We start from the raw sequence: 25,300 nt of genomic DNA on the forward strand, positions 1-25,300 counted from the left end.
AGAGAAGCCCCCGGGGTCCAGAGCGGGCGGAATGCGGTGATTCCTGAAGCGGAGGTAGGCAGGGTTGAGCCCTAAGCGGAGGGAAGCGGTAGAGAGCGCAACAGGTAAATCCAAATAATAAATAAAAATCAACCTCCGTTTCTCCAGTTTTTCATTACAAGCAGAGTGGATCTTTTTTGGTTTCCATTCCAATTTCTGTCTCCATATTTGTAATTTGTGGTCTTTCTGTACTTGGTGAAGGTTAGTTCTGTGTGGGTGACAGAGGTGAGGTATTTTACTAGTATGTAGGCATCTGTATCAATCTTATTTGTTCTGTTTTCTCAAAAGGATATGCATTAGTGGCAAATTACTGTTTTCTCATAAGGAGGGCTATTGCGCCTGGTAGGAGAGAGTTTATGTTGCTGTTACCGAGATGACACCAGAAATATCTTTTTTGCATGGGGAATTGTGTGGAGAATGTCCTAGTTCTGCTGTGCACTCATTATCAGGGGGTCGAGGTGGTTCCTGTAGATGCAGAGTGCATGTTTACATTTAGCCCTGTGATGGTCGTGTGTTCAGTGTGTCACGTATGTGAGAACCATCTGCCAGGTGTGTCCCGACAGAAAAAAAGGTTGAGAAGCACTGCCCTAGGATGCTGCTGCTTATTTCCACATGGCAGGGGCCCAGAAACCACATTGGCTCAGGCTTCAGAGAGTTCCATGGGCCATGGCTTCTTTCAGAGCTCAGTTCAAAACTGCCCTCCTCGTTTTCAGAGTCCCTTGTAATCTTGCACCCACCCAATTCCGTTCCTTTTCCTCCCCGTCTCCTCTGGTAACTCCTCTGGATCATGCTGCCCACATTACTGCAAAATCCATGGGTACTTTTTACCTGTGGTCTTTTGCACCAATTTTCAAAAGAAAATATCCTTGGAAAATCATCGAAGGAAAACGTACCCATAAAGTTTGTGCCTCCTTTTTCTGCAGACAATTTTTCCAACCAAAACTCTGTGTGTAGCTTTCTCCCCCAGCCTACCCCTGCTGGGTAAAAAGCACGAGGGCTGGGGAACTACATATGTGCTTTTTACCCACATACAGGGTGGACAATTTTCAGACAGCAATTTACATGGCCAAAACTTGTTTTCCTGCAGAAATGTCTTTGAAAGTTGCCTTCATCATCTCATATATTTGCATATATTGTTCTGGTGGTTTTCTTTTCCCGGTTTTTCTTCCCTTGGCAGTTTCTGCTGCTTCCCTCTCCCCAGAGTGAGAATTCAGGAGAACGGTACCTGGGTGCCTGAGGGCTCTGAGCCCTTGCTGGCCCATGAGCTGGTGGGACCCTGCTCTGTGTGTCCACCCTCGGTGCCGCTCATTGGCCAGCAGGACCTGCCGCCATAGCCTCGCTCTAGTCGCCTGCCTCCCAGGGCCCGAGTGCTCCACATTCAGACCTGTCCTGCACCACATAGCACTGCACCCTGGCCCCATAATGGAGATTTTTATCCATTCATTGAACCTGAGCTGCTGTAATTCTTAAGCTCTGTACTTGGCATGCCGAGTTTCTACGAAGTGGGTTTCTCCAGGTGCTCCTGAGCTCATGCTGCTTTTGTGGAGTTGCTGAGCTATGGGTCTCGCAGAGTTCTCCTGAATTCACCCTAATGTCATAGAATAACCATGCTACTAGTTTTTCTGTGTACTCCTCAGTGAATTACCAGTATTAGAGAGTTATCGCAGTATGGATTTCTTGGCATACTCCTCAGCTCACCCGGACATTGTTGCTTTTGCAGGCGAGAGGCTCCTATGGCTGCCGTGTTTGCAGGGAGCCCGCAGCTGATGGGCGCCATAAAGCTGTGCACCGGGTGGAAAGTGACTAGTCTGCCTTTGTATAACAATGAAGATCTCATGAAAAGAAATGAAAACGTAAGAGACTGTTTTCCGCACTTGCACATGTGATGCCTGGAGCGCGGTGCCTGATGGAGGTGACTGAGTGTGCTGAGATCTAGAGAAAATACTGAAAACAGCAGAGCAACCTGCAGTCCTGCAAATAGCTGCGTACCTATTTTTTTTTTTGTTGTGTCCTCTGAGCTGCTCACATTTTTTTTTTCCACTCAATGTACAAAAATATCCACGGTAAAAATACATGCTCCAGGAAAGCTGCCACATATCTAGGGCTTCTGATTTTAGGTTTTAACTGATAAACACCACTGCCCCTAGTCTTCTCTAACCCTCTCTCCAGCCTTGGCCTGCCTTGGACCCTCCACTCTATTTTTGTGCTTTTTCTGCGCTGATTCCTCAGCTGCACAAACTTATGTATTTAATGTAGCCAGAAAAGGTTTTCAGAAATATTTACCTCTGCCAAAAAAATACAGATAATTTTTAAACATCTCAAACAGCCCCTAATTAGCTGGAAAAGAAGCATCTAAATTTACAATTTAAAAACACCCAAGAATAGAAGCCCTACAACATTACATAGTGCAAAGAACTCACTTAAACCCCTTTCTTAATTTCTTTTCTCGAAAATCTGTGTCAAATCAGGAAACTCATCCATATTAAATCCCCAAGATGGTACAGATGCAGCATTCAAGGGGAGACAATTAAATCATGTTCCTGAAAAAGATAAAACAAGATAAGCAATTCCCTTAAGACAGACAGCTTGGGCTGTTGGAAACTGGTAAGAAATGGGAGAGAACAGAAGTTCATTTAGCACATATTCTACACTTTCCTTGCACAATCAGATTTTCTTCTGTATTTTTGGAACAGAAACTGCTGGACTTGCAGGCTGGCCTGAGCTGGTCAGGGGCAGCTGTGCAGTCCTGGAGCAGCTTCCCCAGAGGCTGATGAGAGTATGAGACCTGATGACTAGCAAGTCCCCAACCCACTGAGCAGCTGAAGATGTAAAGCTGTCTCTAATAAAGATTTGCACACTAATTGTTTTCAGCTTCATTTTGTTTTTTGGATATATTTTGTTCGTTTTTCATTTTTTGTTTTTATTTTTGTTTTGTGAGTTTTTTCATTTTTTGGAAACACTGTGTGCTGTTTGGTTTTTTTTTTATTATTATTATTTTTTTTCATTTCAAACTTTACAGCAAGTCAAAACTCACTTACAGAAAATGAAAATACAATATTCATGCAATACTATTACAAGAAATTAACACCTTTAACTAAACCATATTGCATTCCCCTTTAAAGAACCATATCAAAGGAGGCAGAAAATAAAGGGAGTAACTCTGAAAAAAAACATGCTTGAATTAAGCTTAATGCAGAAAAAGGCATTCATTTTATACTATGATCCTATCTCTAAGGTTTTACAACGGAGGTAACAATTACCCTGTGTGCTGTTTGTTAATAGTGCACACTAGTACCGGAAAACAAAAAATTCACAAAATTTTTCGTTTTTATTGTATTTTTCAGTTCATTTGAAACAACAAAAAATAGGCTCATTTGTCCCGTTTAACACTTTAGTTTCAAACAACTGCACATCCCAAATCTCTAACTTAGGCCAGTAGGTAGCAGTTTTGCTTAGCTGAAATTTTGGATTGGCAGAAATGACATTCTTGCTCCTTTAAATGAACACTAGAGGCCACTGTTTGACCATTGATCACATACTATTTTTTTCATTTACAAGTTTGTTTGTAAATCCTTAATTCTAATAGCATTATTTGACTGCTGTTGCACATTGGGCCAATGTTTTTAGAGAACTATTCGCCATCAGTCCACAGTCTCTTTGCTGAGTGGTAACAGTTAAACGGGAGTCTGCCATTTTGCATTAGCAGTTTGGATGGCTGTCTTCCATGTGCATTATGTTCTAATATCTACTGAAAATCATTGGCCACTTTATTTCCCGTACATATGCTTTTGTTCCTTTTGTAACTCTGCAACAGTCATTTTGGTTTTGATTATCAGGAATAATATGTATCCTCTCCTGTTTACAAATTTTTTTTGCATAGGGTGGGAAATAATCAGCAGTGTTTCACCCATGGAAGTGGGCTCTTTGATTACAGCTCACCCTGTGTGCAGATAAAAGTAAGCGCGTTTTTCAACAACGTGCGACGTGGCACACTGCGGAGATCTTCCTGGGGCGGGGGAAGGGCTGTAAAAAAAAATCCATTGAGTCCTACCCTAATAGCAAGAGAGCAGTAGGGATGTGAATCGTTTTAGGACGATTAAAATTATCGTCCGATAATTTTAATATCGTCTTAAACCGTTATGGAACACAATACAATACAGATTCTAACGATTTATCGTTATAAATCGTTAGAATCGTGAGCCGGCACACTAAAACCCCCTAAAACCCACCCTGACCCTTTAAATTAAATCCCCCACCCTCCCGAACCCCCCCCAAATAACTTAAATAACCTGCAGGTCCAGCGGCGGTCCGGAACGGCAGCGGTCCGGAACGGGCTCCTGCTCCTGCATCTTGTCGTCTTCGGCCGGCGCCATTTTCCAAAATGGCGCCGAAAAATGGCGGCGGCCATAGACTAAAAAGATTGGACGGCAGGAGGTCCTTCCGGACCCCCGCTGGACTTTTGGCAAGTCTCGTGGGGGTCAGGAGGCCCCCCACAAGCTGGCCAAAAGTTCCTGGAGGTCCAGCGGGGGTCAGGGAGCGATTTCCCGCCGCGAATCGTTTTCGTACGGAAAATGGCGCCGGCAGGAGATCGACTGCAGGAGGTCGTTCAGCGAGGCGCCGGAACCCTCGCTGAACGACCTCCTGCAGTCGATCTCCTGCCGGCGCCATTTTCCGTACGAAAACGATTCGCGGCGGGAAATCGCTCCCTGACCCCCGCTGGACCTCCAGGAACTTTTGGCCAGCTTGTGGGGGGCCTCCTGACCCCCACGAGACTTGCCAAAAGTCCAGCGGGGGTCCGGAAGGACCTCCTGCCGTCCAATCTTTTCGTCTATGGCCGCCGCCATTTTTCGGCGCCATTTTGGAAAATGGCGCCGGCCGAAGACGACAAGATGCAGGAGCAGGAGCCCGTTCCGGACCGCTGCCGTTCCGGACCGCCGCTGGACCCGCAGGTTATTTAAGTTATTTGGGGGTGGGGGATTTAATTTAAAGGGTCGGGGGTGGGTTTTAGGGGGTTTTAATGTGCCGGTTTTTCGATTTTTCGATTTTTTAACGATTTTCACGATTTTTCACGATATTTTACCCCCCAAATGGCAACAATACGATTCCCTCCCCCTCCCAGCCGAAATCGATCGTTAAGACGATCGAGGACACGATTCACATCCCTAGAGAGCAGTAGTGCCAGGCAAAGGGTGGGCACAGAAGCATAACTTCGGCAGCAGATGCTTTCCGGTTTGTCCAGTGTCTCATTGATGTGAACGGAGAGACCGGGATCTGGACATGTCAGCTCTGCAGGATTGGGACAGTGCTTAATGTGAGGAAGTATCCAAACGTGTGCCGGGTTTTATTTTCCAGCTTTATCAGATCTACAGCATGAGGTCCGCTGAGGATATTTACAAGATACTGACATCGTACAAAGCCACTTATGTGGTTATTGAAGATTCAATCTGCAACGAAGTGGGGACGGAGAAAGGTTGCCGAGTGAAAGATTTACTGGATGTTGCTAATGGACACGTAAGTGGCTTGAGTGTTCAATATTTCACGCCCTGACACGCATGGTAATTCTTTAGTCTATAAAGGAGGAAAAACGGGAGCACTGGCACTTTTGCTGTATGGTAATTACACTCATCACTAATAATCCCTTCGTTTAAAGAGGATCCTAAAGTGCTTTTCAAGAACAGCTGCTGAGTGGGTGCAATCCCAGCACAGTCAACTGAGTGTGCCCTCACTGCGCGCCCTCCCACTCCTCTAGGAATCAATCCCAGTGAGCCTGCAGTCAGAATCGCCTATATGAGAGGCAGTGCTCCTCTCCATCCCCAGGCAGAGGCATTGGAAGGTACTTCAAAGATCTGGGGCACAGGCCCATAGGTCCTTTCCTTCTCTCCCTCTCCTCCAGGATTGCCAGTGTTTCCACGGGCCAGGACTGAGGACCGAGGAGAGGGGGGAGATGCCTGACCCTCCCCCTCATTTGCACAAATTTGTATAAATGTGCCACCACTGCCCCTGAAAGTGCCTTTTCTCTCTCTCGTTCCTCTGTTCTGGAGCTGGGATCTTCATGAGCCAGAGCCCTGCTGAAACTAAGTGCAATTTTATTTTGTTATTTACCAGTGCTTAATGTAATAGGGCTTTATATTTGCAAAAGAGTGTGCCTTGTCTGTTAGAAAGGGGCAGATTTGAAACTGAAACCTGAAAGAGAGCTATTTTGTCTGCTTTCTAGGGCTAAGAATTAAAGGACAGCCAGTCCTCGTAGCTATTGCTTATTTCCCTCCCTCCCTGCCCCTCTACCCACCCACCCCTGGCTTTACTTTCGTGTATACTCTTCCCTGGTCTCCTAAATAATTAGCTTCAATTACCTCATCCCCAATTACTTAGTAGTTCCTTACAGCCTAGATATAACTTATACTGTCATATTGCTTGTTAAATTTGGTTTGCATATTCTGCCTATTAATCTTTACTGGATAACACATACTTTTAGTTCAAATACCTATTAAAAATCTTTGCTAGGGTCTAACTATACTTTACCTTATCTTTAGGATTTAAATTAAGCAGAGAGAATGGCTTTAATTCAATGCAACAATTGTGGTGCTTATGTCCCAAGGCCTATCATTTGGAGAACCAAGGGCTTTCCCTTTTGCCTTCAGCTGTCTAAAATTAAAATGGAGCCGATCCATCTAAGGGAGCAATTGGCCAGGATCCAGTTAACCTCCCCGTCCCTGAAACATCCATCTGTAACCCATCTCCCACAGTGGTTCCGGAATCCCAGGAAAAAAATGTTTTACAGTGGGCTCAGGTAGAACTAGACATGTGGCAATCAGGCACCCACCTTCCCCAAGTTTACAGCAACCTGTACCTCAACCTCCACTCCTACAGAGTTATCAGACGTCCAGGATTCAAAACCCAGAATCGACTGGATAACAATAGGTTCTGGCAGAATAAGACCTGTGACGGACATGCAAAGTGAAAATAACATAATCAGCTAAAAAAAAAAAAAACAGAAAAGGTTCCTAGGAAGTGCAACATAGCAAGGGAGAAAAATTGGAAAGCTATGACTACAAATGCTTGCAATTTGAGCAATAAAATCCCAGACCTGCAGGCCTTAATGGTGGAGGCAGACTTGGATGTTGTTGCTATCATGGAGACATGGTTCACAGATTCTCTTGACTGGGATACGCCATACCAGGCTATATTAAGGAATGACAGAAAGGACAAAAAATGGGGAGGAGTAGCACTTTATGTCAAAAATAATATCCAAGCAACTGAACTGCAAGGAAAGTGGGGTAGAGAAGAAGCATTATGGGCTGTCCTAAAAAAAGATGATGGTACATCCATTTATACTGGAGTGGTGTACAGGCCTCCGACTCCAACTATGTACCTAGTCAGAGATCTGATCAAAGACATTATAAAGGTGGGAAAGAAAGGGGAAATGTTGATTGTTGGTGACTTTAATCTGCCGGACGTGGACTGAAGAATCCCTTCTACAGAATCTAACAGAAGTAGAAAGATAGTGGATGCCCTGGGACCAGGACTGCAACTGAATGCCATGTCCTCGAGGCCATCAATGCCATCGAGGTGCGTGAGTGGCCGTCCTCGGTGCCATTCGTTACCACTCTAAATGATGTCGAGCACAATCGATGAGGTACTGGGATCGCCATTGAGCGCCCTGGTTGCCCTCAGGGCCATCGACCGCCAGGGCTCCTGAGAGCCCTCAAGTGCCACTGAAGCCCTCGGGCAACAGGGGTTTCGAGCCTTGGATGACCTGGGTGCTGTCAACTGCTGGGGTCACCATCGACCTGAGGCACCCTGGAGCACCGAGGCATCCAGGCACAGTGGTCCAGTGCCCTTGAGGCTCCTTTGTGGTGGCCAGAAGGGGTTCTGAGGGGCATCACGCTGTCCCATCTCTGGCCTATGGCTTTCGGGCACCATGGATGCCGATGATCTCCGGGGCCCTGAGCTGCTGGGATCGGGGGGGCATCGGAGGCCCTGTCTGGCTTTGTATACCATCAGTGCTAATGAGCGCTAGGATTGCTGTCGAAGCTATTATCAGCCATGTCACTGGCGAGGGATGCTATCGAGCTCGCAGCATCAACGCCCTTGGATGTATAAGTCAGCTGAAGATAACCGTCAATGGCGCCATCAGTCATCAATTCCTTTGGGCGCCAATGAGGCATGTTGAGGGCTGCATAACTTCTGCCTGCAAGCGCCACTGGCATCCTCAGTAGTTCTAGTCTCTATCATTGCCACCAGGCTGTCGATGTCCGTGAGCGCCTGGGGCGCCAGGGATGACACTATATGCCATCGAACTGGTCAAGACACGGTCAAGCACAGTCAAAGCCTTGGGTCCAGCATCGTTGGTGAGCACGAGAGCACTGTGGGCCCCACCACAGAGCACCGTGGGCAACGTTGGTCACCGTGGACTTCACTGCTACCATTCCATGAGGGAAACAGCAGTGTGCCATTCCTTTGCCATTTGAAGGGCTGTGTTCAGCCTCTTGGAGCATTATCAGGTACTGGGGTACCATGGGGGTGACGCCGAGAACACCTCTCACCACCACGCCATATTCAGAGCCCCAGTGGTACTGGGGACGCCATCGTCATGCTGTTCCTATTCACTCCTTTGGGATTTAGTGCGACAGTGGAGTGCAGCATGCACATCACATACGGCAGGGGTCATCTACTCCTCAAAGCGCCTCAGGTGCTGGCAGGCGGCATTCTCTCTGTCGGCACAGTACACCACCATGCCAGGGTTCTGCTATCGTCGCATCAAGGTATCATCTTCCTCGTCTGTTCTGGTGAGGAAGGCACCATCACATACTCTGTGATTGCTTTTTGGCAGCACGCAATCACAGACTCTTAACAGTTGGTGCTCAGTCCTTGCTGTGTCATGAGATTCTACCCACAAGCACGGTGAGTGGGTTAAGAACATAAGATATGCCATACTGAGTCAGACCAAGAGTCCATCAAGCCCAGTATCCTGTGCCTAACGGTGGCCAATCAAGTCACAAGTACTTGGCAAGTACTCAAACATTAAATGAATAGATCCCAAGCTGTTAATCCTTATTGGTTAATAGCAGTTTATGGACTTCTGTCTAGGAACGTATCCAAACCTTTTTTAAACCCAGCTACACTAACTGCTGTAACTACATCCTCTGGAAATGAATTCCAGAGCCTAATTATGCGTTGAGTGAAAAATAATTTTCTCTGATTTGTTTTAAATGAGCTACTTGCAAACTTAATGGAGTGCCCCCTAGTCCTTGTATTATCCGAAAGAGTAAATAACCAATTCACATTTATCCGTTCAAGTCCTTTCATGATTTTGTAGACCTCTATCATATCCCCCCTCAGCCATCTCTTCTCCAAGTAGGTGTGCCACCATCCATTGGATGAGAATCCACTGTATGAATATTGGTCAGCATGTTTTTATAGCGGAGGGCACTATGCTTACAATTGCCCTCTACTGTATGAATGTGTGTGTGTTTGCCTCATGGTGAACACAACAGGTTGTGTGCTGCAGCCACAAGACTGACCTAAGACTGCGCTCCTGGTCTAACCCCTAGTGGATAGCAGGAGGGATAATGTCGGGAGTCTTCCCCTTCCTCAGAAGAGGGCTATGTCTTTCGACTCCTCCCATGTTAGAAATCCCCTTTGTGGGGAAGCCCCTGGGGCTTCGTCCCTTGCAGGTTTATCGCTAAACTGGAGCCTCTATTCTTTTGAATCTGTGCATCTCCTTGTAGGCCAGGACCAGGGGACAGCAGCAACTGTCTTTGGATCGTTTTTTTCTGGGGTCCCTCTGTTGATTTCTGTGGTGGCCTACACCATCTGAGGTTGGCTGCAAGTGGCATATTCAGTCACTTTTGAACTTCGGCGATCAGTGACTGTAATATCACTCTCATCTGGATAGTTGGAAGGTTTTTCGGGATCGGGAGGCCCCGATTCCTCTTACTTTTCTGTCCCTTCAGAAAGGGGAGATACAACTAGGTTTCCAGGATGACACTTATGGGTCCCCTCCTGGATGCCTGGTTGTCCACCCCTACAATGGGTGGTCCACATTCTCTGCTTCCCAGAGAAGGGATGTCACTGCTTCTGACTGGCAGTCGCTCTCTGTTCCTTGGGATCCGAGAGCGGGTCCAGTGGTAGCACTCTCATCAGGTCGTCCTAAGGCACAGCAAGTCTGTTTCGCGAGGGAGCCGTTCCAGATTCGGTCTCCCTATCATACTAGGAGTCTTCTCTTCGGGATAGCTCCCCGGTGAAGATTAGGGGGGTTTCTCCCGTCCAGGAGTCACCTTTGATACCTGTTGAGCTCAGTGGGCGTTTTTCATGGAGGACCACTATTGCCGATCATTCTAGCCTGCAGGACCCTACCTCAGTGAGGAGCGTTCTAGTCCATCTAATTGGAAAGTATGCCTTTCAACCTTTCACCATATCCATGGCTGATGGAATTGGGAGACATGGGACCCCGCAATAGAAGCTATACTTGCCCATTTTAAGGATTACTCTGTCTGCAGACAGGAGAGACCTGATTCATGCAACTGTTGTTCCATTTACTGGACTGCATGCTTCCTTGGGGGGAAGTATATGTAATCGTGGCTGAGGTATTAATACGTAAGCCAGGTTGATAGGCAGTCTGTTCTGAGATCACACTGCCCTACCCTGGTACCCTTAGGATTTTCAGGCCATGGAAGAAATCCTGTTCTACAGGGGGTTGTACTTGTGGCGACCCAGCTTCCTGTCTCTTGGTGGAGTGTTTCTGGATTTTTTCCCTGAGGGATTCGCTCTGTTTCAGGGATTGCCTTTCATCCCCTGAAACTCTTGATGTTGTTCTGAGTGGTCAGCTATGTCTGGTACTTTGGCATGTAGAGTCTGTGACAGACCCTGCCTATGTTGCTGATTATTCTTCCAAGCATTGCTTGGGGTTTTCTGTCCATTGTACCTGTCAGCCAAGCATGGGGCACACTTCTGCAGATGCATTCTGCCCTTCAAATGCCAGTGGACCACAGTTTCTTTCTGGGGAGCTCTCGGGCCCTAGTTGGTTTTTCAGTTGTCTTGTAAACTGAAGGAAACTATGCAATCTTCGTCCAATAATTATTCTCTTGTTTGCATCTCTAGACTTTTTCCTGTATCCAGGAGGTTCTAGACCTGTCATTGTCAGGATTTACTGATCAGAAATCTTGTTTGTAATGTTTTCCATGATGCACAGTATGTTTCTACTGGCATTCGCATAACTCCCCTGCCTTAGGTGCCTCTTCTACACTTTGGTGTTTTGTGTCTCAGTGTTTTCTATAGTTTTCTCTTTGTAGAACCCAACTCTTTTTTGGCCTAGATCCCTTTTTGGGTTGGCTGCCTCATAGGCAAAAGGGAGAGAGGTGCTTTCAGCACTGTGAGGTTTCCCACTTTATCCTGCTTGGACAGCCTATAGCTTGGGAATCACCCATGTGTGAGGACTACTATCCTGCTTGTCCTTGGAGAAAGCAGAGTTGCTTACCTGTAACAGGTGTTCTCAGAGGACAGCAGGATGTTAGTCCTCATGAAACCCACCTGCCCATCCTGGGAGTTGGTTTCTCTATATATGAGCTATATCATGGACTGAGGGACCCTGCCTAGGGGGACAGAGTAATAACTATAGCTGCACATACTCAGTAGGGCATATTTGAAAGTTCTAGAAAATTTGAGATCAAAATTCCGGACCAGGCTTCAACCGATGATGTCACTGATGTGTGAGGACCAACATCCTGCTGTCCTCAGAGAACACTTGTTACAGGTAAGCAACTCTGCTGAATCCTCTGAAAAAAATGAATTACTATTACAATATAGAAAACCTTCCAAACCAATATAGCACTAACTGCTGGCACTCATATAGTAACATCCCTATGAAAAAGCAACACAGCAAATATTAAACTAGACTCTACAGCACCATTGCACCTCCTATCAGGAAAATAGAGCAAGTAGGGACCTTCGTTTTCAGTATTTATTTTATTTTCCCTGGGAATTTCAATGTTATAATAAAAAGAAAAATCAATGGAAAAATTCCTGTTATAATGAATGGAAGAAAAATCAGTGGGAAAAGTCATTTTTTCACTAATTATTTTTGTTATAGCGTTAAAATTCCCATGAAAAATAAAATTGAAAATGTAGGTCCTTAAGAACATGCCAACTTCACAGGAACAAACAAAATACTTTATCTTGGTCACACGTGCAGAACACAGAAGCCCTTGCCAAACACAGACTAACGAGACCATAAAATATAAATAGAAACTTGCAGACAAACTCAACTTGATATTGCAACAAGCCAGACTCTGTATTCAGCGCAACAGTGGAAAAACACAAACATCATCATTTCACATAAAAAATAAAACCAAGAAATATAAAACATTATAATAATAAAACCATTTTCAGAGAAAGAATAAACATTTCAAAACAGCTGGCAAAAAGAATATCCAATATTTAAAAACTCATATAAAAAGTTTTAAAATTTCCCAAGCAGCAATAAAATATTTCAAAACAGCAGAGCCAACTAATAACAGCCAATACTGAAAACAAATAATAAAAAATCCCTTGCTTTCCATACCTGGGAACTTTTGATTTCCAGTCACTCTGAGACTGTCATAGATTAGTGGGGGAAGGATGTGCACAAACTTTCTTCTCTCTGTCTCTCTCTCTCTCTGACACATGCTCTCTCTTTCTGGAACATAAGGCAACAGCAGCCTCCTCCTTGGGTTCACACAGCATCTCTCTCATACACACATGCTCACTCACATACACACATATGCTCTTTTTCTCTGAAACGCTCTCTCTCATTCACACTCATGCTCTCTCACATATACATGTTTATACTCTGTCTCATAGCACATATTAGCATAATAATGATGGCAGAAAAGGACCAGATGGCCCATGTAGTCTGCCCAGCAAGCTTCTTATGGTAGCAAATGCCACTCCATGCAATCAAAACTAAGTAACTGTCAAACCCATAACAAATTACTGCTAACAAGATTTTTACTGGATGGGGAGCCTTTTTGATAATTCAGGCAATGTTGCTTGAGTGTGCATGCTCACTCATGCTCGCTCTCTCTCACACACACACACACACATGTACACTCATGCTCTGTCTCTCTTTTACACACATGCACAAATGTTCTCTTTCTCTTTCCCCAGAGTGTACAGGGTGCAGGCAGGAGCAACCTTCTTTCTTCAGCCCCGCTGGCCAGCCAACACAGCAGTCTGCTCCTGGGCTGCATGGGCCCAGCCGACACACCTGCAGCCTCTTCTTCCTCGGGCTATGCTGCCTGGTCGACATAGTAAACACCTCCTCCTCCTCGGGCCACACCAACTCAGCAGCTGCGCCTCCTTCTCGGGCCACGTAGCCCAGCTGACGCCTTCTCCTCTGGCCACATGGGCCCTGCTGACACAATTGTACTGCAGCTTCCTCGAGCATGCAGGCCCTGCCAACACAATGGTGCTGAAGCCTCCTCCTTAATGAGAGCTAAGGCTGAGTCTCAGGGCACTGAGGTTTGGACTCTGGTCACATGTCCTGTGTACCTAATGCTAACGATGCCCCTACCCTTGGGAGGGAGTCCCTGTGACACCTAGTGGCCAAATTCCAGGCCCATGATTGCAAGATTCCAGAAAGAACATTGGTACATGGACCTGGCCCACTACCATCTCTACAATAACTGAAATAAATGAACTGGGAAGAGATATAAGATAGGGAAAACTCTCCAGGAAGATGCAAATGAAGACTTATGGCCCCAAATCCGAGCCCGGGTTCTGACTGAGCTGGAAACATAGTAACATAGTAATGACGGCAGAAAAAGACCAAAATGGTCCATCTAGTCTGCCTAGCAAGCTTCCCAAGGTAGTAACTGCCACTCCATGCAGGTTACCCCCATGTTTCTCTTAAGGGTAGTAACTGCCGCTTTGTGCCGGTTAAGCTTTTTTTTTTTCCCATCCTCTTGCCTTTTAGGGATCCATGCCCTTTTTTTTCCCCCCATCCTCTAGCCTTTTAGGGATCCCATGCCCTTTTGAAATCCTTCACAGTTTTAGTCTTCACCACTTCCTCCGGAAGGGCATTCTAGGCATCCACCACCCTCTCCGTGAAGAAATATTTCCTGACATTGGTTCTAATTCTTCCTCCCTGGAGTTTCAAACCGTGACCCCTAGTTCTACTAAATTGTTTCCAGTGGAAAAGGTTTGTTGACGACCATGGATCATTAAAACCTTTCGAGTATCTGAAGGTCTGTATCATATCACCCCTGCTCCTCCTCTCCTCCAGGGTATACATATTCAGGTTTTTCAACCTCTTCTCATAAGTCATTCGATGGAGACCACCCACCATTTTGGTCACCCTTTTCTGGACGACCTCCATCCTGTCTGTCTCCTTTCAGATACGGTCTCCAGAACTGAACACAGTACTCCAGGTGAGGCCTCACCAAGGGATCTGTACAATGGGATTATCACTTCCCTTTTCTTACTAGATATTCCTCTCTCTATGCAGCCCAGCATACTTCTGGCTTTGGCTATTGCTGTGTCACACTGCTTCATCAACTTCAGGTCGTTAGACACTATCACCCCAAGGTCTCTCTCTCTTGCTCTGTGCACATCAGCCCTTTACCCCCCAACGCATATAGTTCTTTGGATTACCACACCCCAGATGCATGACTCTGCATTTCTTGGCATTGAATCCCAGCTGACATATCTTTGACCACTCTCCAGCTTCCTTAAATCCTGTCTCATTCTCTGTACTCCTTCCGGCATGTCCACTCTGATGCAGATCTTAGTACCATCTGCAAATAGACAAACTTTCCCTTCTATCCCTTCTGCAAAGTCGCTCATGAAGATGTTGGACTGAACCGGGCCCAACACCGATCCCTGTGGCACTCCACTTAACATCATTCTCTCTTCAGAGTAGGTTCCATTTACCATCACCCATTGTCTTCTATCTGTCAACTAGTTTGTAATCCACGCCAACACCTTGGAGCTGACTCCCAAGCTTTTCATTTGTTGATGAGTCTTGTGTGGGGCCGTATCAAAAGCTTTACTAAAATCCAAGTAAATTACATCGAGCGCTCTTCCCTGATCCACTTCTCTAGTCACCCCATCAAAGAAATCAATTAGATTCATCTGACAGGACCTTCCCCTGGTGAATCCATGTTGCTTCTGTTTGAGCAACTCACCGGATTGTAGATAGTTCACTATCCTTTCCTTCAGCAGAGTCTCCATTAATTTTCCTACCACCGAGGTGATGCTAACTGGCATGTAGTTTCCAGCCTCTTCTCTGCTCCCACTCTTGTGAAGCGGGATTACCACCGCTCTTCTCCAGTCATTAGGCACTACGTCCTTTTCCAATGATCTATTGAACAGGTCACACAGTGGACCCGCCAGCACATCTCTGAGTTCCCTCAGTATTCTGGGGTGAACCTCATCAGGCCCCATGGCTTTGTCCACTTTCAGTTTTCTTTCTTTTTTTTTTTTTTTTTTTTTAAATTCTTTATTTTCAAAATTTTTGACAATTTCCCAAGAATACACTCTTGTGCAGTAAAGCTGATGTGTTAAAAAATGAAATAAATAAAAAGGGAAGTATTAACAGTTGCGTAATCAAATAATTATGTACACATAAAAAATTATAAGAATTATTGAGGAGGCAGAAATTCGAGCGCAATATTTAAAGAATCTTATATTTAACAAAGTAAATATATGTACGCCTAGTGATGCCACTACTACATTTACATTTAACTAAGCCGAGGTTGGAGTGGAAGTCTCGTGGGCTCGTGCTTCTATGAAAGCTTTGAGCTGCGCGGGTTCAACAAAATTATAATGTACACTTAAATGTCTAACACAGCACTTACAGGGATATTTAAGAATAAATGTGGCCCCTAACTGAAGAACAGAAGTGTGCATTACAAGAAACTCTCTACGACAATTTTGTGTTGCTTTGATGACGTCCGGATAAATCCAAATCAGATACCCATAAACTTTTATCTGTCTATTCCTAAAGAATAATTTCAGTATTTAGTTTCGATCAGATAAAAAGGCAAATGATATTAATAATGGTTTCCTTTGTATTATCTCTGTAGCTATAGACATTTCCAATATGTTAGATGAATCCAATTCTGGTAATTGACTTCTTCCAGGTTCTGTTTCTTCAACTTGGGTCCTCTGTTGCAGGTAATAAGCCTTTGTAATAACTGGTAAGGCTGACTCTGGAATTTTAAGAATTAATTTCATATAATTTCTGAATAGTTCTAAAGGGGACAACATATGAACCACAGGGAAATTCAATACCCTAAGGTTATGGGCTCTAAGGGCATTTTCCACATTCTCAAGCCTTCTGTTGGTAATGTTTTCAGAAATAATTAACTTTTGTTGAACATTTTCAACTTTAAAGATCTTTTTATCCAATTCTTCCACTTTTTTCCCATACTCTGAAATAAGATTGTTATTCAGAACCGATTGATTCCTTGTTTCAATTGTTACTTGAGACAGCATATTGAAAGAGTGTTCGATTGATTTTAATACTGCCCATATCCCCTCTAGAGTTATTTTCTCCGGAGTAACAATGCTAAGGCCTACGGCCAAAGCCCTCACATGGCCATCTCCCACTTCTACAACTTCACATACTCATCTTGATACCTTCTGGCATTGTCGATGTCTCCTTCCTCCTGGCCCCCAATGTGTAGTCGGAGTTAAGTTCTCAAATTCTCTTCTAGGGCTTAGGCAGCTTGCTTCTCCTAGCCCACGGACTTCTTGTCAGTTCACCGGTCTGCAACAACTCTCTCACTCTAGTCTAACATCGAAGGGCTCCTCTTTGTTTCCGGGGTGCCAGGTATCAAGATGTTTCCCGGGTATGCGGGTCTACTTGGCTCTCCGGGGCTTAAGGTGGTATCACAGGTCGGGGGAGAGAGCGCGCGCTCCAGCGCTACTCTCCCAGCGATCAAGCTGTCCGGCGAAGATGTGGTGGCACCCGAAAAGAACCCCTCAATCCGAGGCTGTCGGGAGTCAATAGAGGGCGAATCTTCCTTCACCTCTCTAAGCCTCCCCTTTCTCTTGGTATGGGGCATATTCGTAGAATTTCAATGAAAAAAAAGGTAAGAGCCTCTCTGCAGGTGTTTACTCCGGTCTCACTGGGTGGCCATCTGGTCTGTAGTTTCCAGCCTCTTCTCTGCTCCCACTCTTGTGAAGCGGGACCACCATCGCTCTTCTCCAATCACTAGGCTGTACACCCTTTTCCAAAGATCTATTGAACAGGTCACACAGTAGACCCGCCAGCACATCTCTTGAGTTCCCTCAGTATTCGGGGATGAACCTCATCAGGCCCCATAGCTTTGTCCACTCTCAGTTTTCTTAGCTCTTCCCATACATTCTCTTCCATAAATGGAGTTTCGTCTACTCCACCACCTTCTACAGCCTTGATAACAAGTGACTGTCCTTCTCCAGGGTCTTCTTTTCTGAACACTGAACTGAAGTATTTGTTTAATGTTTCTGCTAATTCATCATCTCTCTCCACCCTTTGATCCTTATCCCCTTTCACTACGTATACCACTACGTACCTTTCTCCTTTCTCTGATCTTTCTGAAAAATGTTTTGTCACCTCGCTTTATCTCCTTGGCAATACTTTCCTCTGCCTGACTTTTTGCTTTCTTGATTGCTTTTTACATCTCCCTGTGTTCCACTTTTTGGGATTCTTTATATTTCTTAAAAGCTGCTTTTTTTGCTTTTATTACATCAGCCACCATCTTTGTGAACCAGATTGGATTCTTATTTCTCTTACTTTTATTTACTTCTCTAACATACAAATTTGTTGCTTTTGTAATTGCTCCTTTTAGTTTGGCCCACTGTTGTTCGACCTCTCCCATTTTCTCCCAGTCTTCAAGTTCTGCCTCCAGATATTTCCACATTTCTACAAAGTCTGTTTTTTTGAAGTTCAAAACTCAGGTCACTTCTCCAGATCTGTCACTTCTCCAGATCCTATTTGCAATATCAAACTATACTTAAAAAATGGCGCCAGCCGTCCATTGCTCCTACCATGTGACAGAGGCCGGCCAATGGCACATGGTAAGGGCAAAGGGCCATTGGCGCTATTTTGATTACTGGCAGCCGACGGCCCGAGAGGGGGAGATTGCTCCTGGCACCCTGCTGGACTACCAGGGACTTTCGGTAAGTCTTTTGGGGGGGGGGGGGGTCGGGCAAGTCTTGGGGGGTTGGGAGGGTGGGGGATTGCAATTGATTATATTTGAATGGTTCGGGTGGATTTAGGTTTTGTTTTGGTTTGGGTTTTTTTAATGTGCCCTTTCTCCCTCCCCCCAAAAATGATAAGAAAACCATACGAAATTTCATGGGTTTTCTTATCATTTCGCCTCCCCCCCCCCCCCCCCGAAATGCGACGAAATAGGAAATATCGTCTTTATTTCCTATTTCGTTGCAAATGAATGCACATCCCTAATAAGCACCACAATCGTTGCATTGAATTAAAGCCATTATCTCTGATTAATTAAAATCCTAAAGATAAAGGTAAGGTATGGTTAGTCCCTAGCAAAGATTTTTAATAGGTATTTGAACTAAAAGGATGTGTTATCCAGTAAAGATTAATAGGCAGAGTATGCAAACCAAATTAACAAGCAATATGACAGTATAAGTTAACCTAAAGGAGACGGAAGAAACTGTTGAGTGAAAAACAGTGGGCATGTTAATCACTTCCCTTTTTATTAATTTTAGAAAGTAAAAAATGTGGAGTTAGAGTGGACTGCATTGAGTGCGCATCTCCTCCCCATTTCTGTCTCTCTTTCCTGCCTGTCTGAGGATTTTATTAGGGAGGGAGAGTTCTTTGCATGTGGCTGTAGCAGGCACTGTGTCTGACTGCATCTCATAGAGCCAAATTCTGCATGAGATGATTGTGGTTTCGGCTGAAGCAGAAGCCCTGACATCTCCTTTCTTCACCTGCCAACCACAGGAAATAGGTGGTGCTTGCCTTACTGTGCTAGCACAGACTCTTCTCTGTCTCTGGTCTTCTCCCTCGCCTCGCCCCCTGCTACTAAGTTCCTGCTGTGCCCCCTGCCACCTCTACTGGAAATCAGTCCCAGTTGGCCCCAGTCTTTCTGTGACGCAGCATTCAGTGGTCATGCAGGCAATTCAAGTCAAGTGTTGCAAGGCGGTTCTAAAATTCTTGTACCTACATCCTGCAGTTCTCATCTCACAAGAATTTGATACTTGGGGGGGGGGGAAAAAGTAGGAAATCTGATTTTTGAATTTTCCTTTTGCTAAGTGCCATAAATTTGAGCCATTGAGCTGAAAGCTTGAGGCTTTATCTTAGTCTAAGAAACAGATTAATTGTGCATGAATAATTTTTACCCAAACAGCTCCTGTTACTGGGGTGAAAAGAAAGTGCCAGGACAAGAGGTCATGATGTGAAGCTGTAGGAGCATCTTGCGGACATTTTTTTCACAAAAAGGAAGGGTGGATTAATGGACTAGCAGAGGTGGGAGAGACAAAAACCAGTAGCAGATTTCAAGACCACATAGGACTCGCACTGAGGATCCTTTGTAGTAGGAACAGGTAGCTAATACAGAGGTCAAATAGGGTCTGTAGCAGTGCAGTAGATGGGGGGGTGGGGGGGATGCAATAGGCCTGACAGTCTTTATCATCCTTTAACTTCTCAGTTTCTATGAATTGGTATGCAGACTTTTGGTAACAAGATATCTCATTACAGCTCATCCCATAAGTCTGTTCATGAGAGAGGTTTTGAGAAGAACACACAATGCATTTTACTAAAATGTCTAATAGTAACACTATATTTATCATATCCCATATTGTATCTAAATTCTATTTTGAGGTCATTGTACATTATATTAGTAAAACTAAAATGTAATTATATCTCATTTGTACTTGCATTTATTTTAACCTTGTGTGGAAAGAAGCAAAGCAGCATAAAACCCATGCCTGAATGTGGTGTTTCCTCTTTTTTTGCCAGGTGGTTAATGAAGATGGTGACAGTTACGCCTACTCAAAATATGGCCGATTTTGTCATGAAATCAAATTAAACTATTCTCCATATGTGAATTACTTCACTCGCGTTTACTGGAACCGGTCCTATTTTGTATATAAAATCAACACTGTGATATCCTTCCAGTACTGAGCAGCTATGAAGCCTGGTCATCAGCCACTCGGCTGTGAGTGTGCCCCTTGCAAGGGCAACAAGAACAAAACTCCACAGTTGGACTGAAAATGTTATATAGATTTCAAGATTTTTTGATAACACTTTAACATACAACCCAGCTAATGTGGAGGGGCCATTTTGTTTAATAGTGATGTAAGCAGTGACATCACTGTTAAGGTGTCACTCTTTTGACATGGCACCTCCTTGCTTTCTCGTTACATGTCTGTGACACGTTGAGAAGTCAAAGGAAGCCGTGCGTATAAAATACTGCTGTTCCAGGTGAGTTTATGGATGAGTGAGTTGTACGCAAAAGGCAGGGGTCTCAGAAGTAAAAGCAGTCTTGTGATGCTACTAATTTCCACCATGGTGAACAGAGCATGGATAGCGTGGGCCATCACTTTAGAGGTCATTGGATGCTGCCCACAGCCAGCTGGCAACAGTTAACAACCCACACATGAAACTGAGTGAAGCAGGTATTTTGCCCAGCTTTACTGCTTTTCCCTATTTTGAAACAGACTACTTCTGTGCCAAAATGCGCTTTTTTATTTTAATTTAAACAAAATAAACTTTATTGCTTAAAAAGGTATATACATTCTTCAAAGCGATACATTGTAAATGCAGCTGCGTTAGGGTGAAGTTTTGTTTTTTGTACACTTCGGTGTTTGAATTTGTCACTTCTTTGCTGGTTGTTTGTTTAATTTGTGGGTGGATAATTGCTGTGAGTCACATTGTCAGCTGGTGGGAGCCTTTAAAGCCATACCCCGCTTTGTCCTTGCTCTCTGTATTTTGGGGTATGCCATGGATATGCAGATGTTTTTTTGAGACTGCTTACCTGCTGTTTGCATGTTGAGATGTTTGAGATGGTCCTTTTATTTGCAGTGGTAGCAGAGTGAGACAGCGGTACTAGAACTAGCTTATTCAGCACTGGCTACCATGTAAGTCAGGGCTACATGAAACCTAGAGAGGGGCAAACAGTGTGAATACATTGTAGGGATAATGTTGCCTTTCACCACCCGCTTTTTTGCTGTCTCCCAGAAGTTCAGTGCAATAAGGAAGTAATTAAGACTGCAGCCTTTTTTCCAAAAGCAATTATTGCTACAGATAAGAATCTGGGTGCTCCCTTATTTTATTTAACTTTGTTCACTACTGGGAAATACTTCAACAGAACCACAGCACAAAAGGGAAGTAATTTCCACAGAATGTTTTAGAATAGATTTTAATTTTTTTAAACTGTATTTTCCCTTTTTTTTTCTGTATTTGTTTTAAGTAGAGTTGGGATTCCAGGTTTATAACCAAAAATAGAGGCCTAGGGCAGACATAGGACTAGGAAGGATTTCTCCCATAGTGTCTGTAGGAAAAATGCTTAATACATCTGTCCCATAATGATGCCAACAGAAGAAGATGATGAGAGACCCTTCACAGAGCACAAATTAGATAATCGGCAAGGCGGAAACAAAATGTCATCTTTACTCGTAATATCACTGGCGCATTCAGTGTAATTAATATGAACTTATAAAATAGAAGTGCCACAGCTAGGCTTTATGTACCAGCTGTGAAGGCCATAAACAGTTGGATTCCTGGAGTCAGGACCAGCGAAATGCACTGGAACTTGGAATCTGCAGCCTTCAAAGAGTTACGGTAACCAGAAAAGGGAGATAAGCCAAATGCTAGACACCTGCGTCCCACAGACCGTGTCGGAAGCAAGGGATGTGTGTTCAGACGCTGCTGCTCATTCTGTGCAGGCAAAGGACTGAGGTCAATCTCCAAGGCAATCTGTTCATTTCCTGCATGAAATAGAGAAACAGAATATACCGGCCGATAAAGTCTGCCCAGTATCCCTTCCTGCTCTAATTCTTGTATCTTGCTTAGAGGACTATACGAGTAATATATTTAATGAAATAAATAGCAGAGTCTACTTGATCTCTGGCTTTCCTAGCACTTTTTCTCGGCTTAGGCTCCTCTGTGCAGACCTCTAGCTTTCTTCAGCTACTGTTTTCTGTTTTCCATCCAGCAGCAGAACTAGGAAGCTATTCCATGTGTCTGCCATCTTTAATAAGAGAAAATATTTTCTATTGTTCCTCTTGGCCTGCTCCCTTGGAGTGTCATCAAACGACCTCTTGTTCTAGAATTTCCTTTCAGCCGACAAATGTTTGCTACTTGTGCATTGTTTGAGAGAAACCTATAAGTCCTTGATTCTCCGAACCAAGCCCTTCTCTGGACTGCCTCTGCTTTGTCTAGATCCTTTTGGAAATATGGCCTCCAGTACTGGACACAATAAATCCACATGAGGTCTCACCAAGGATTTGTATGGAGGCATAATCTTTTTTTTTTTTTTTTTTTCTACCATTAATATCTCCGCATATGCACCGCCTTGTTGCAATGTTTTGCAGTCTTGAGCTCAGCGACTGTGATTACCTCCAAGGTCTTTCTCCTGTTTGTACATCGTATCTCACCACTCCCCCCCATCCTCCTCATGTACTGCTAGGGAGAGAGCCTGAGCTAGGCCAGAGTTTTTCCGAAGCTTCGGTCTTTGTTAGCTGGTCGGCACCAGAAGGAATAGCGAGAGGCGTAGGTACCAAGGAATAAAAGCTATGCACCTTGCAGTTAATGGGAAATGGCAAATTTTTTTAAACTGACCAGTGGGTTGCCAGGCTTGGGTAAATGACTGAAACGGGTGTGAAATGAATGTCCGCCCGTAACGCATGAGCATGTCACACAATGCGGTGTGCATTTCAGCTTCTGGCCTCCACAGAAATGGTGTTCATTCTCTTAACATCTCAATCTACCTAAGTGCCACTGAAAGTAAAGTCATAGCTGCATTTGAAAGCTGCGGTTTGTAACCAAGGCGTCTTAAACTTGAACGCAGGAACGTTGTTTTGAGCATGGCATAAGTAAATCATAGAAAACTCTCTTTTCATCCCTGGAAGTTTTTGGTTTATCTGAAATGCCGGTCTATTTATAGTCTCTGCATGTTTAATATGTACATCGCCTCTTGATGGCTGCAGAGAAGGGCTGTCTGCCTGCCCACTTGCCCTTGTGTACGCTCTTTCTAACTCTGGTCATCTCCCTATCTTGCCCTTATCCCCACCCTCTGTGCTTAAACAAAGGTTAGTGAGTGGTAAGGGCAGGGCCTGTCGGCCGTATAAGCTTGACTGCCTGCAGAAGGTCATGCCTTATCCTTCTTGCATTGCGTTGGGTTCACTTCTCAAGGCATTCCTCACCCATGCCAGGCAACCTGTCACGAGCCCCAGTGCTATCTGAGAGCATATGAAGGTCCTACCTTTGCCCCACGCTGGTCGACCTTTCCGCCTCTGGGAGCTGGGAACAGTTGTACCACTGCTCCATACAAGTCTACTTTGTCGTCTCCCTCTACCATACTGGGCAGAAGAAGCAAGTAATCCAAACTCCCCTATTCCCCGGCCCCTATTACTTCATCCTCCTCTCTCGTCCTTACCACCAGGACACGAGAGGGGGGGAGAAGTAGGGTAAAGAAATGGGAGTATTGAGGGCACTCCAAAACAGCAGTGCAGGTGAAAGAGTCCTGCAGAGACCTGCAGCAGGCCGATACAGTGATAGTATGTGTGCTGCATCTCGGGACTGCCACATTTCCCTTCCCCGAAGAGCCACATTATGTTAAATGCTGTTCAAAACATGAATGTAGAAGGAATCTTCCTGCAAGTGTCTTGTGATCCTCTTAAGGTACAAAAAGAGAGACTGTGCCTGTTTTAAAAGGGCCTTTCTTTTTATCCCAGAATATATCGCCCTGATTTGTGCTCTTCATGTAGTCAGTAATGCGACCTAGCGTTTTGCCTTCATTTTCTCGGATCTGGCCAATCAGATTGGCAGATTCAAAGTCTTCTGGCCAAAGCTGAGATGGAAGGCTGAGCAATGGCTGCACAAATAATTTGGCTTTGTCCTTCAAGGGGTTTAATATTTCTACAAAAAAAAGAGCATCTTAGTGTGGCCAGTCACGTGTATCTGCCTTATTTCCAAAATATTTTACTGGCAGCTTAGGATTTCATGCATTGTAATGCATTTACTTCAATAGCCTGCAAAATTACACTGCATCAGTGGGTGTGACTGCAGCAGTAACACGGGGGCCAACGTAATTAACTGAGCATTAAAACCATGTGCTAATTTGATGCTGTAAGCTAATGGTATGCCAGTACATGGGTAGCTTAAAAAGAATTGCACATAGACCGGAAAATGTGTCCAAGGAAAAGGCTTCGTGCATAGAAATTGATTTGCAGAAAACCTGGTTTATGTGCACAAATCATATTTTCTGCACATAGAATACGGACTACAAGTTCCAGCCTCTGTTCCCCAAAGCTGTGAGCATGCATACAGGTCATGAACCTTGTGTACATGGCAAAACAGATGAGAAACGAGCACATGCGCGAGCGAGGATATGCTGAGATTTTAAATTGTGCATGCACCTGCATGCGTATGTTTTAAAATGCACCAACCACGTGTAAGTGTGCTCCTAATTTTAAGAAGATACTCGAGCACAGCTAACGTGCATGTGTCTTCCATAGGACCTTGTTGACTTTTACGCGCGTATGTCAGCAAATTTTAAAACATGCTCACGCGAAGCACATTCCCAGTTTTGCAATTAATTCACCAGTTTGTCCAGTTAATAGTGAGGTCTTTCAGACCTCTCTAGTTATTCATCCAGCATGCTCCTCTGCTGACTCGGACCCCTCATCTTGTTCTATAAGCCCTAAAATTTGAAATTTATAGACTTGCTCCTCATCATGAGCAATAGTAAAGTTATGTGGATATCTAGCGTACTTGCACGGCTGCTTTTGGGTGTAAAATGTGGAGTTGCGTGCGTATGTCTTGGCCCTGCCCCAGAACGCCTATGCCCCGCCCCTTTTCTGCTCACTTATTTTTTAAGCATGCACTGATACATTTGTACGTATTTTGAGACTTTCTAAAATGTGTTGCTCCTGTGCGGCCCACAAAGGTATGTGGGCATTTTTGTCGCAAGCAATGCTTTTACAGTCGATCTGATTGTGCACACACAAGGTCCTGATATTTGCATTATGCTGCCCATAGTGCACAAATTTGGCCTCAGCAAAAAAAAAAAAAATTTGCGCACATAGGCCAGATTTGTAAAGGAGT

At 44.6% G+C, this 25,300-nt stretch overlaps 1 protein-coding gene across 5 annotated transcripts in view; it reads left to right on the plus strand.

Annotated features, from left to right (window-relative positions):
- DPY19L4 (dpy-19 like 4) overlaps positions 1-24,716 on the plus strand; it is a 132,645-nt gene extending 107,929 nt beyond the window's left edge. For 3 of the 5 annotated variants that reach the window (XM_029591718.1, XM_029591717.1, XM_029591721.1), the window contains 3 exons: positions 1,760-1,892; positions 5,392-5,550; positions 19,991-24,716. In XM_029591718.1, the coding sequence (XP_029447578.1) occupies positions 1,760-1,892; positions 5,392-5,550; positions 19,991-20,155 (457 nt within the window). In that variant the 3' untranslated portion in view covers positions 20,156-24,716. The remainder of the gene's footprint in view (positions 1-1,759; positions 1,893-5,391; positions 5,551-19,990) is intronic. The other 2 variants (XM_029591720.1, XM_029591719.1) reach the window with 1 other exon arrangement.
- The last annotated feature ends 584 nt before the right edge of the window (positions 24,717-25,300 follow it).

The sequence above is a fragment of the Rhinatrema bivittatum genome, chromosome 2 (assembly GCF_901001135.1).
Source record: "Rhinatrema bivittatum chromosome 2, aRhiBiv1.1, whole genome shotgun sequence".
NCBI classification, from domain to species: domain Eukaryota; kingdom Metazoa; phylum Chordata; class Amphibia; order Gymnophiona; family Rhinatrematidae; genus Rhinatrema; species Rhinatrema bivittatum.